The 13539-nt window shown below is 33.1% G+C and overlaps 2 protein-coding genes and 1 non-coding gene across 3 annotated transcripts; 2 read left to right on the top strand and 1 right to left on the bottom strand.

Annotated features, from left to right (window-relative positions):
- Positions 1 to 1149: 1149 nt before the first annotated feature.
- On the top strand, positions 1150 to 1222 carry TRNAR-UCU. Its single transcript has one exon. It is a non-coding gene; the product is annotated as a tRNA-Arg (tRNA).
- Positions 1223 to 7477: 6255 nt separating this feature from the next.
- LOC111203954 (putative homeobox-leucine zipper protein ATHB-51) lies at positions 7478 to 9811 on the top strand. The gene is made up of 3 exons (XM_022698123.2): positions 7478 to 8299; positions 8995 to 9353; positions 9485 to 9811. Exons 1-3 carry the CDS (start codon positions 8182 to 8184, stop codon positions 9662 to 9664), a joined length of 657 nt encoding a protein of 218 aa, XP_022553844.1. The 5' UTR covers positions 7478 to 8181; the 3' UTR covers positions 9665 to 9811.
- A 404-nt stretch (positions 9812 to 10215) lies between these two features.
- Positions 10216 to 13422, bottom strand: LOC106428510 (probable glycosyltransferase At5g03795). The gene is made up of 4 exons (XM_013869276.3): positions 13051 to 13422; positions 12417 to 12658; positions 11100 to 11448; positions 10216 to 11013 (listed from the first exon to the last, which is right to left on the bottom strand). Exons 1-4 carry the CDS (start codon positions 13339 to 13341, stop codon positions 10348 to 10350), a joined length of 1548 nt encoding a protein of 515 aa, XP_013724730.2. The 5' UTR covers positions 13342 to 13422; the 3' UTR covers positions 10216 to 10347.
- Between the last annotated feature and the right edge of the window lie 117 nt (positions 13423 to 13539).

Genomic DNA, 13539 nt, shown 5'->3' on the forward strand with positions numbered 1-13539 from the left:
TGACGAAAGCATAGCCATCTTTAATATTCTATTAATTAGTTCTTCGTTCATTAATCGAACAATCATACTAATATCTTTTCATTTACAATATTTTACGTACATAAGCTGACTAGACTTAAGGTAGGCTGAAACAAAACTACGATGCTAGTTAATATCAGTTACGACGAATGTGAGTTCCAGATTAATCTGAAACGACAGATAAAGGCTCAACAGCAAGCAACATGGCACGTGGGAAGTTAAACTTTCTATCTAAGTTGATGATGTTAGTTGTTACCTTTGGAAGATCGTTTAATCAAGTAATGAATAAGTAATGAATAATACTCGAGTTTATGAAATAATGGACCGACACTTGCACTAAACTCTTGAAACGCTTACGATTATTTTGCAAACGTAAACGCTAAAAGGAGAATCTTTATTCCATGTGAACCTCACATTCGCGTTTGTTACTGTATAGATACGTTGGAAGCGGTTATTCTAATTGGGCCAATGTTGGGCCTTATTGGCTCGAAAATAATTTACTAATACAGTGGCCTTACACGGACTCAAAGCAATACGACGTCTTGGCAGTAATCTACGGTGACTTCGGCGCCGTCGCTGGGTGGTGCGGAGGCGTGATGGAGCTTGGAGTGCTTGTGCACAGATGATACAGAGCTTTAAACTACAGCGTCTCACCGTTCATTCACCTCGAAGTATGTTACAACTTACAAGTGCTCATTGATAAGATGCATATATAGTATATAGTCCACTCTAGTGTTTCAAAAAAAAAAAAAGTATATAGTCCACTCTTTCCCTCTTTTCTCTCAACATTTATGTTATGTTTTGATAGGTTATTACGCTGGACATTTCTTTCATATGGCGAAGGCAATGCAGCACGGGAATCCCTTATCGATCACACAGGTATCAACAAAACTAGAGCTCAAAGAAGCGATAATTAACTTGCTCCTGAGTAACCCTGAGATCTTGGAAGCGAATCAGAGAGCTTCTAAAGAGGCATATGAATCTCTATCGAGCTGCATTGTCTCTAGCATTTGGAATCTTCTCAGTCTCCATATCTTTACGAGGGAACTGAATTGCTAGTGTTGGATAATTGACACTATAAACAAAAGAGATTATGAGATAATATTTTATTTGCTTCAACCGTCAAGCAAAGCGCCCGTGGCCTAATGGATAAGGCGTTTGACTTCTAATCAAACGATTGTGGGTTCGAGTCCCACCGGGCGTGTCATTCTCGTTTTTATTTTTATTCTTTCTATATGTAATTGGATATCTGTGTGTTTCTTCCTACAAACCATTTTGTCAGTCTTCATATCCTATGGATTTCGAATTTGCTATCTAAGTAAATTACTGCAAATTTATTTACTCTGATTCTTCAAATGGCCTTTCCAAAATGTTCATTTTGTTGGTTTGTAACTATCTTTAAACTGTAGTTAAGGTATATGGGTTATGGAGTTTCAAACTTTAACTTTGGAGGGTTTACTGTTTTGATCTTTCAATATGTGGAGATACATATTTTAAATTTTAAATTCAGATGTATATAGAACTTTTATCGTGGAAGAATAACTTCTTTACCTATTATTCATCATCAATATATGTTAGCATGTTAAATGCTTTACTATAGCTTTGTCATATAATTATTTAGATCCAAAATTTTATCCATCAATTTATTACAAGAATAGTTTAATATATTTGTGACTTCGTTAATAAATATTCAATGTATAAGTGGGTTAGTCTTATGGAACTTGTTCCCCCCTTTTTTACTATATATGTCTGGTAAATTTTCTACACACAATGAATTTGTATAGGAACAATTAAGTTGTGCACAGTCTTATTTAGTGTCTGACTTTAACGGCGGGATTCAATTCTTACGTATTACGAATTGAAACCAATAGTAAAGGGAGGTACTGTACCAACTTTAACCTTCACGGCTTCACTGTTAATTATTTTGATTTTTTCTTACAAAGTTCACTGCTGTATATATGCATGTTTTATTTATTACAAAGTTCACTATTATATTCATCTATAGAATCTTCATAATACTGTACCTTTCCACATATCGTTACTCATTGGAGGTATAAAAGATATTAGTTTATATCTTGTGAGTATAGTAATTAGTGAATGATCATGTGCATGTAGTAAGAAACAAATTAATTATCATGATCAACGTACGTGAAAAAACATGTCTTTGTATATATTAAGGGATCTTCTAATTAAAATTAGAAATTAGTATATTCTATATATAATTTATGGCTTATATATTGATAATATGATCAATCTTATATTTCTTTTATACTTTACGTATAAATTAACCAGTAGATTCTAATCACTTGAATCTAGTAACTAAAAGTATTATATTTTATGAGCAGTTTAAGTTTTAGTTGTTAAAAATAATTTGTGAAATTTCAAGTGTATAAAATGTTAGAAAGTTTAGCAAACAGTGTTATAGATATAGTCTCTAGGATCTTCTGACCCTATATAAAGCATCCATGTGACAAGTAACGTTTAGCTCCAAGAAGAGTGGGGACCTTTTTATTGATTACCGATCGTAGTAACTAATGGGTAATAAAATACTTCATCCGTATCACTTTAACTGATATTTAAAAAAAAAAAATTTGTTCCAAAATAATTAATGTTCTCACTATTCTAGATAAAATTTAATAGCATTTGAATTTTATGACCAATTACAAAATATTATTTTTTTGCTTATTGGTTAAACTAGTTTTATTTAATGATATTTTTATGTAACCAATGTAAATTTTATAGAAATTTGTATTTTTTTAATCCATGTGCAAAAATCTTAAAATCCATTTGTACTGATACAGAGGGAGTATTACGTAATAAAATAAATAATTTTAGAGTAATAAAAGTATTTCTGGAAAGTCCCAAAAAACTAGTTCGTCTCTGAACGGGTTGGGTTCTCCTTTTAATATCTGAGTTTTTAAGCCTGTCTGGCTGTTTTTCTTATCTTTTTCTAATGCATGCATGAGACTGTTAAAGGTTTTTGCGCGGATATTATTTAATTTCCATGACCATATTTATATAGTAAATTTTTATTTTGTCTGTGTTTTTTTTTTCTTTTTTTTGTTAAAGGAATTCTGTGTTTGTTCTTCTTCTGTAATATAATTTTGTATGAAGAAACCGTTATCATGAACCCAATAGATTATCTTCTGGTTCTTATTACGTATGTTATTAGGCCTGGGTTCGCGGGTCAACCCGCCCCGCACGACCTGCCAACCCGCGGATCGTTTCTTTTTTTTTAGTTAAAATTTCGACCCGCTCAACCCGCAAAGAAATAAACTAATACCCGCATCCGCCCCGCTTTATTTTGCGGGTAACCCGCAGGACCCGCGGATTATATTTTTAATTAAAAAAATAATTATTTAATTAGTTTTTCTATAAAATAATATATTTATAAGTAATTTTTTATATTATTTTTTAAAAATTTAATTTTTTTAAAAATTAATTATTTTTCTAAAAAAGTCGAATTTTTCAAAAAAAGATTTTTTTTTTTTTTTTATTTTATTTTGCGGGTTGGCGGATATCCGCAAATCAAAATCCACCAACCCGCACCCGCCCCGCAAAAAATAGTCTTAACCCGCACTCGCACCCGCGACTTGATTTTTTCAAAACGCTCGACCCGCACACGCCCCGCGGCGGGTCAAATGGGGCGGGCCCCGCGGGCTTTGATTTAAATTCCCAGGCCTATATGTTATAGTTGTTTCACACTTATTAAGAAAACATATAAAATTGTATTTTTCAATACATTATTTTTCTTAATTAACTATTCCCAATAACTTTTAACCAATGATATTTTATTAAACACAATTGATTTTTTTGAAAAGTATAATTTTTCATTAATTAATGTATTGAAAATGTAAAAAATGTATCTTTTTGAAACAATTTTTTTTCTAAAACATGGATCTTTTAGGAACGGAGGGAGTATCATTTATTGGAGGCGGTAATCTCCGGCGCAAACTACTGAACGACGGCATCGTCGGTCTTCGACTCTTCCTCGTACCACCAGTGGTTTATTTTATCAAGCTTGCTCTGGGTCCGTGGTTGGATTCTTCGCTTTAGTTCGCTCTGGGTTGTCGGTTGAAAACTGTAGGAACTGTAGTATTTAGGGTTTGAGGGTGTCCTTCTCTCGGTAGCTCGCGGCAACTAGTCGATGTTCTATCTAGTTCTGGAGTTGTAAGGTCTGTCCTCGTCTCGCTATTGCTCTGTTTGAACGCTTGCGCTGCGTTGTTGTTCGGTCTGATCCTTTGTTGCTGTCCGTAGTGTGTCTTGTGTGGTGTTGTTGTTTATTTTTTCTGCTACTAGTCATCTATTATAACTTCTGTCAAAAATTGAAAACCGGTAATAATATTTAACATTTTACAAAAAAAAATAATATATCATTTATTATATGGAAAAATTAAGAGCCGCTAGTCTTTAGTTTCAATTAAAACTAGATCTCGATCCGCGCAACCGCGTGGGTTTTGTTTTCAATTCTAAATTGATATATATTATAATATATATGTGTCTATCAATTTTTAAAACATAATAAGTTTACGGTATATTTTTTCATTGAATAGATTGTTTCAAACTTTCACATGTATTTATATCTTCTTCCATATATATATTTTCGGATTATTATTTCATTATTAAAATCGTAACTATATATATAAAGATTAATAAAATATTGTTCTATTGTCATATTCAAAAATATTGTAACATTTCACAAATTTAAAAAGTTTTTAAGAAATTAAACTTTTCGCTTCACAGATTTATATTATCGAGTAAATAATTAAACATTTAGTTTTTGTTTAATTTTTAAAATAACCCTTATAGTTTAAAAAAAAATCATTGGTTTAAGGTAGTAAGGATTAATCATTATTAGATAATATGATTTTTGTTATTTAAAAAAAAATCTTCATAATTTTAAAATTTAACATCGACAAATATTTAAATAATTAACATATGGATGTATAGTATTACAACATTTAATTATATCTATTTAATTTATACTATCTATAAATCCAATGGATCATATTGTTTAAATCCAATTATTAATAGCCCAATATAAATTTGTGGTAGACCGAAAATTTAAATGATAAGATTAGAGATTAAATGTAACATGACTTTATAGGAATGGGTCCATTAGGTCCATTTTTATAAAAATCACACATGAATCAAAGTTGTGACTTCTGTTTTAATATATAAGATATACTTGAATAAATAAAAATATCTTTATATGTTCATAGGTGAATATATAATGATACATAAAAGTTGAAAGGATTGGCGATCATATCATACAATTCACGAGTAACTAGATTAACTTGGGTAGGGGAACTTTGGAGTTTCAGCTTAATGATAAATACCGATGTCTTTTTTCGAGAAATTGATCTGAATTTAGATTATTTTGAGAACAAAGTGGATTGTGTTTCTCCAATCCATACATAATATTAAAAAGACACCATATATGAGTATAAACACACAAAGAACATTATTATTTTGAGTTTTGAAAACACATCTTACTTTTAGTCCAGATCGAAGACTTTTATGAAGGGTCTTTAGCTGAAATAGTAGAATTTCATAAAGAAAAAGAGACTATGGTAAGTAGTTGTCAAAAGAATCCTTTACAATGAATGCAGTCATCTAAATCCATTAAAATTTCTCAAAAAATAAAACAAAATCAAACACTCTGAAAACTGTGATGTCTCATCTCTTTCAAGAGTTTAGGCTCAAAAGCTTCCCTTTCTCTTATACAATGTCGTTAGTTTTAAAACTCATTACTTATCATCAATTCGTTCAGCCCTATCTGCTTTTAACATACAAAAAGATTCCTTCCTCTTCACCTCTAGCTCTCTCTATTACACTGTTACACATCAACTATTTGTTGAGTGGCAATTGAATATGAGAGAGAGAGAGATTGTGTGTATAACTTCAAGTTAATAAAAGAATGTGGGGGTAAAGAGAGAAAGAGGAGTACACAGTAGATGAAGACAATGAGACTTAGTTTTCAAATTAACTTGTTCTTTGTTTTGGCTTTTATTGGTCATATCGCACTCTTTATATATATATATATGATCTACTTAGCTCTCTGTGTTGATTCTTAGCTTTCAAAGGTAGCTTTTGGCCTCACCCTATACTCTATACAGGTTACTGCACATATACATGGTTATGGTCATTATGAATTTGCCACTAGTGACAACTTTTGCATATTAATGTAGTAATTCAAGCACAAGCGCGCTCGCACATACACACACACACATATATATATATATACCAAGAATGGAGGCATAGCCAAAGGAGGGGAACTACATTGTCAGTTTTCTGGAGTTTTTGGGACCATTTATCCCTGTTCACTCTTTCTCTTTCACATACTTCAAGCTTAACTTTGACAAAAATAAACATCCCCACCTATGTCAATAGATTTAATATATAAAAGCTCAAAAATGTTCATTCATTTTTCCTTTCTTCTACATCATTTATTTTCCACGTCTATAAAAATCAGTCCAATGAGACGGTGGTTTTGATGCATTACCTAGTTAATGCTCACAATTGGGGTTTTGTAAATGTTAAAAAGTTCAAACTATAGAAAATCCGTTATATATATTTAGTCCAGACGGAATGTGAATTACCATTTATTGGTTTTATACAATCCTCTTTTTTGGTGCACTGACACACGGTTAGGATTGTAAAAATATCTACTAGATTTTGATCCGCGCAACCGCGCGGATTTTTGTTTTCATTTATTTTTATATAAATATTTTGTTTTCAATTCTAAATTGGTATATATTATAATATATATATGTCTATCAATTTTTAAAATATAATAAGTTTACGGTATATTTTTTTCACTGAATAGATTGTTTCAAACTTTCACATGCATTTGTATCTTCTATATATATATTTTCGGATTATTATTTCATTATTAAAATCGTAACTATATATATAAAGATTAGTAAAATATTATTTTATTGTCATATTCAAAGATATTGTAACATTTCACAAATTTAGAAAGTTCTAAAAAAACTAATTTTTCGCTTCGTAGATTTATATTATCGAATAAATAATTAACCATTTAGTTTTTTTTTTTAATTTTTAAAATAAAATATATAGTTTAAATTTATTTTCATTGGTTTAAGGTAGTAAAGATTAATCATTGTTAGATAATATGATTTTTGTCATTTAAAAAAAAAACTTTATAATTTTAAAAGTTTACATCGATAAATATTTAAATATTTAACATATGGAGATATAGTATTACAACATTAAATTATATTAATTTATACTATTTATAAATCTAATGGATCATCTATTGTTTAAATCTAATTATGAATAGCCGAATAAAAATTTCTGGTAGGCCCAAAATTTAAATGATAAGATTAGATACTAAATGTAACATGACTTTATAAGAATATCTATTTAAAAAAAATCACACATGAATCAATGTTGTGACTTCTGTTTTAATATATAAGATATTTTTATGAATTATATTAAGAGAACCTCTTATCCTTTTTAAGTAAAATAAAAATTCTCTTAAATATCTCGCACATGACCTCAAAAATTCCAAACTGTGTTGGTTGGTTCACATTGTGTTTAAGCTTGTAACAATACTTGTAAACGATGATATTTATATGTTTATAATTTCTTAATATAAAGAAAATATGCAATTCAGACGACAAAAAATAGCTGGACGAAATATTTAAAATTCCTGGGATACAACAAAATATGTCAACCTATATTAATGTTAGAGAGATGATGGATGATGACTGATGATGTGCAAGTAAGACAAAATTATATCACACTTTCCTTTTCCATCTTTAAATTCCAAAAAAAAGCACTATTGGGTTGCTCCCTTATTAGATGAAAATCCTCACAGAATAGTACACATACCTCTCGCTCTCTTTCCATCACTATCTCTATATATCCCTCTAGATGCATATCCCAATTATAAATATCTTGCTTTGAACGCTGCATGCTCTCAAACTTTGTTGCACCTCCAAAAGACAAAGTGTATAGAAGAGAACCTTCTTGTCACGCCTCTCTTACTCTTGTCTTGTGGTCCAATAAACCCTAATTTTCTTTTCGTCAGTTTCTCCACTATATTAGATCCTACAACTTTCATACTTTTTACTTATCTCTCATATCCTCTTATATACATGAAGATTCACAAGAACGAATAAGAAAATAAAAGAAATGGAATGGTCAACGACAAACAACTTAGAAAACATGAGAGTTGCTTTTATGCCGCCGACATGGCCGGAGTCGAGCTCCTTTAACTCACTACATAGCTTCAACTATGATCCTTATGCAGGTATATATACTGATGTACAAATATATATACATTTCAAACTGTATATTTATATGCTTTCGATTCTATACAGTTTTAACTTGATTATATTCATGGTCTTATCTCTTTGTGGCGTTGTTCTATTGGGGTAAGGTTTTAAATCCTTGTATATTTACCAAGACGTAGGTCTGTATTGTAAGTGCTAGTTTAGTCTCGCGTTTGACAAATCCATGCATTAACTTTGATTTTTTGGTCGGATCCATTAACTTTGTTTTGTCACAACAAATCCATGTAAGTAGAAAAAACTTGATTTTCTCACACTTTCAAGTGTTTTTCAAGTAATCTTAAGCACTATTCCTACGAATTATTTGAGAACGTGTTCGCAGGCATCATTCCAAAGCCTTGAGATATGCCACCTAAAAACGTTACTCTTCTGAGATGATAAGTTTTTTTCTAACAACTGAGATGAGAAGTTGAGATGTTCTTATCTTCACTCTACAAAAAAAAAAGATTTTACGGGTTTTTTTTTCCCTTTTCTTGGGATCCAAACTTTTCCTCGGGATCCAAATTCTATGAAGCTAAAACGTCACTTCTGAAAAGTTGAGACTCGTTTATGTTCACTTTTATAAAAAAAAACACGGAAACTTTTTTTATCAATGTTTATTCCGAACTTTTTCTAGCTAGGCGTTTGCTAAAAAATAATACTGTTAGTGTTACAGCAGGAAATTCATACACGCCTGCCGATACGCAAACCGGACCGGTTATCTCTGTACCTGAACCAGACAAGATCATTAATGCGTACCGATTACCAAGCAACAACAACGAGATAACAAAAAAGAAGAGACTAACGAGTGGACAATTAGCTTCACTTGAACGGAGTTTTCAAGATGAGATCAAACTTGATTCAGCCAGGAAGCTAAAGCTGTCAAGAGAGCTTGGTTTGCAGCCACGTCAGATAGCGGTTTGGTTCCAGAACCGCCGTGCACGCTGGAAGGCAAAACAGCTCGAGCAGCTGTACGATTCGCTTAGGCAAGAGTACGACGTGGTCTCTAGAGAGAAGCAGATGCTACATGAGGAGGTCTGTGTACAATATTGCACTCATTTAAAATTATAGGGTCTAATTAAATACTATCCGTTATTTTTGTTTTATACTTTAGTTCTTGATTCAATCAGAGAAACTCCCTCCAAAAAAATTGATTTGTAACGCAGGTGAAGAAGCTTAGAGCTATACTAAGAGACCATGGGCTAATCAAGAAGCAGATCTCCAATGTGACCAGTGGGGAAGACACGACTGAGATTCCATCTGTGGTGACCACCAAAGTGTACGGTACTGATCAATACAACAATCAGATGGTTGTCGCTTCCTCTTGCTGGCCGTCTTACCCGTGATAGCTGCTGCTGATCTTAGAGACAGAGAGCTTTAGACTAGTCATGGTACTTTCAAGTGGTGTTGCTAAGAGACAAGCTTTTGCTCATTGTACGATCTTAAAACATAAATGTAACGTTCTTGTGTCTCACGCTGATCAATATATTCATTCCATGGTATCTTTATTTGAAAGTTGCTTTTGCCTTTGTGTTTTCTCTTGCTTTGGCTGCATGCAACTTCTGGCTTCTTTGCTTCATTTTTTTTATATGCAAGTGGAACCCTAATTTAAGCAAGAAACTTAAACCCATTGAGGAAAGCCCATGAGGAATCCATCCAGTTCTCATTGATTTACAGAAAAACTAGTGCTTTCTGGTTTTCGCCCATTTAAAGGTCAGTTTAGTTGAGCCCACGCCCAAACTTCATCTATATGTAATGTAAACTCTAAATTAATTAATTAACAGAATAAACACCAACATTCCACCTAATTATCTGATCAATAGTCACGGTTCTTCAATGAATCAACAAATTTTCATACTGATTCTTTGATTAATTTCTAGATAAATAAAATAAGAAATACGAAACAAACGATGCATTATTTGTTTATTACAGATTTAGCGAAGAGAAGTTATTATTTATACAGGACCAATTTCCCGGACTTTTCATTTCACAACCCAAACAAACAAAAATCTACAAACCAACCCATAACTTACACCTCACGTATCCTCACATTCAATCTCCTTACCCATATTGAATGAAGAATCATATGAAACACATCAAACCTCTTAGCCGGAGAATTCACCTCAAAATGCCTCCTTACCTTCAACACTCTCCGGTACATCTTTAGATACTGTCTAGGCGATATGGACGTCAAGATCGTCTTCAACTTTGGTATGTCCTCCACGGAAACGATCACCGAGAACGATCTCCAATTCAACACATCGCTGAAAGGTGGGACGTACCCTGAGTTTATCAAAACCGGAACGCATCCCGAGTAAAGCGCCTCGACGATCCTAGGGCTCGCAACCTCGTAGCCGCTCGGACATAAGCAGAACTTGCTGCTCCGCATCATGTCTGGATAAGACGTTCCTTTAGGGAGATACTTGTGCACTCTAATGTCATTGTCTTTGTTCTCCCAATGTTGGAGCAAGACCGGCCTTACCGGTCCGTGTACACCTCCCGCGAAGAAGGCAAGGATGGGACGTACAGAAGGTGATGGGCCACCGACTAATCCTTTTAAGGAACCGGTCCGTAGGTTGATCTCTGGTATGGAGACATCTTTTCTCGGTTTGAATCTCTCAGACGTGTTGGCATTGCATAGAGCTCGGATCGAGTTTTGTCCTAAATGTGGATGAGAAAAGCTAGCCTCAGGACCCTATAACAAAAAAAGTCCAAGATTATAACGGTAATAACTAACCAGATGATATATACAACACTCAGTAAAGTCACGTGCTAGTGTACCCAGTCATGGCAAGAGAGTATGAAATGGTCAGCTCCGATGCTACGGTTCCAATAAGGATACCTATCGCTAACAAGATCGATGTAATCCCTCACGGTTCTTCGGATGGGGCCAAAATCGTGGGAGTCGCGTTGATACACATATCTTACCATCTTTACGACACTGAGAGGTAAATAAAAGGCGTGGGCCTTGTCCGGATTATTGGTACGGAAGTGGGTATCCCTTTCCATCTCGTAGATGAAGTTTCCTTCCATAGAGTATATGCTTTTGCATGGACCATCGTGGAATAACGGTGGGTCACCTTCTCTGTACACAAATATCTTGAATTGTTTCTCCATCTCCAAGTAGCTCCTAAGCAATTCAATACAAATAAGACGATAAAAAACATTAGCACATCGTGGTCATGTTAGGAGAAATAGTCATGCCAAAAAGACACTGCCATTATCTACTTCAGCAAGAATCTGTATATACAAAATCGTATTTATCAACATCTATAGTACGCAAACCGACAGTCGTCTCGTATCAACTGTCTGGTGCAGTCTACGTCAATAGTTTCAACATCATTTCTTAGAAAAAAACGTTACCTTATTCTGCTAAACCATACAAGATGGGCCAATATTGAATCTCTTGAATTTACTAGTTTAGTCCCAAGAAAAAATCAAGGTATGTGATACTTTTCTTAAGCATTTAATATGGGACCGCAAAAAATAGAATAGTAACAAATTATATAAGGTAGGTAATAATTTCATCACCAAGGTTCATATGTATTAATACATACTGCATACATCTAGTCGTCATAATGTTCAATTTTAGTATTTTTTTCAAATGTAGGTTTTCCGATGAATTCTGTGGTAGGATAAAAAGTTCTTTAAAGTGAAATGATCTAGACATACAATCATGAAATGATATGGAGCAAATCATCTACTACTGTACTATTCTCATAAATGTTCCGAATAAAATCAACAATTATATATCAAGATAGAAATTTAAGACGTGATATTCAAATTTAATACTAGAAGTCTCCATGCCATATTTCCAACATCACTTTTGGTAAAGAACAATAATAACTCCATATTCTCCAGCATTAATTACGATTCAAAGCTCCGACCCGTTTAACTTAAAATTAAATTAAAATAAACTCTTAGAAAACGAATAAATTCATATTTCTAAGCCGTTAGCCTTTACTTTAGTTCAATAAACGCTAAGCGAACCTAATGTTTTGTAACTTCAAACATCATTATTAAAATTAGTACTACTTAAAAGAAAGTAATTATAATTGAAAACATGCGCAAAAAGAATATTATACTACTACTACTTACCGATGAAAGACCTTGGCATTCCAATACATCGGACCAATAGGTACATAGTCCGGGTCGTCCACGGGATCGTCCATCGAAGCGGCTTTAATGGCGACTCGAGCCTTTTGTAGTTCGAATTCGATTTTGTCTATTTTTTTAGTAACTCTTTTCTTCATTAGTTCCGACGATGCCGTAGAAGTGACGTTATTACTTACCAAAGTAATGTTGATCGGGTTCAATTGAATTGTCCGATTTTTATCACCCTGTTAACAACATCAGTTTTTTCTTTAGATGATTATGCACATGGAAGAAATACAATTTTTTTTTGGAATTTAATACAATTAAAATTTGACATGTGTTATTGATTAATTACTTAAATCTAAGACCACCCAACCGCACACATATCATAGAACATTTCTCTATTATCTTTTTGTTTCATTAGTTTGCGGTTTTAAACAGATGACTGTGGTTTGACCATGTAATTTGAAACATACTAATCTTTAAAAAAAATATTTGTTGGTATAATGTACAATTAGAAAATAAATAGATAAAGACAAAAAGGCAGAAGCCACAGAATAAAAAAAAAGAAGAAAGACATGCAAAGATGGAGAAACAAGAAAAGAATAATTTGATATTCCTGAGTAATTTCCCAAACCTGAACAGATTCCACTTTAGTCGATAAAGCTGATGTTGGCAAGGACACTTCCTTCGCCGCCTGTGGAGATGGTGCCAGTGCCGGGGCCGGAGGCAGAGATGGAGAAGAAAGAAGAAGAGGAGGAGAAATATGAGTGGTGGACAAAGAGGTTAAGAAAGGTGTTGGACATTTAGGACCAATATTTACAAAGGCGAAACCAGAAACGAGAACAAGAGGAACCATGAAGAGAAAGAGTTTGGCCGAGGAACATGCTGACATTCTACACTTCCCATCAACATCTTCATCTCCCATCTCTCTTTCTCTCTCAATTTTTTTATGAGAAAGATGATAAAGAATGAAGAAAAGACGAAGAATCAAATTAAAGAAGTTTTTTATATAATTAATTTACCTTTATGCTTTCGGTTTTATCAGCAGATCAAGAGAAATTTAAGATGGTGAATTGTAGAATAACATTTGGTAATAAGTGGTTGCTTCCTCGTGCCAAGCGTC

Source organism: Brassica napus, chromosome C3, assembly GCF_020379485.1.
Source record: "Brassica napus cultivar Da-Ae chromosome C3, Da-Ae, whole genome shotgun sequence".
In the NCBI taxonomy this organism is placed as follows: domain Eukaryota; kingdom Viridiplantae; phylum Streptophyta; class Magnoliopsida; order Brassicales; family Brassicaceae; genus Brassica; species Brassica napus.

Coding starts and splice junctions, on each gene's coding strand:
- LOC111203954 (XM_022698123.2), top strand. CDS start 8,182: ATGGAATGGTCAACGACAAACAACTTAGAAAACATGAGAGTTGCTTTT. Junction 8,300..8,994: donor CAACTATGATCCTTATGCAG/GTATATATACTG, acceptor TTAGTGTTACAG/CAGGAAATTCATACACGCCT. Junction 9,354..9,484: donor AGCAGATGCTACATGAGGAG/GTCTGTGTACAA, acceptor TTTGTAACGCAG/GTGAAGAAGCTTAGAGCTAT.
- LOC106428510 (XM_013869276.3), bottom strand. CDS start 13,341: ATGGGAGATGAAGATGTTGATGGGAAGTGTAGAATGTCAGCATGTTCC. Junction 11,449..12,416: donor AATGCCAAGGTCTTTCATCG/GTAAGTAGTAGT, acceptor TGAATTGCTTAG/GAGCTACTTGGAGATGGAGA. Junction 11,014..11,099: donor TACTCTCTTGCCATGACTGG/GTACACTAGCAC, acceptor TTTTTGTTATAG/GGTCCTGAGGCTAGCTTTTC.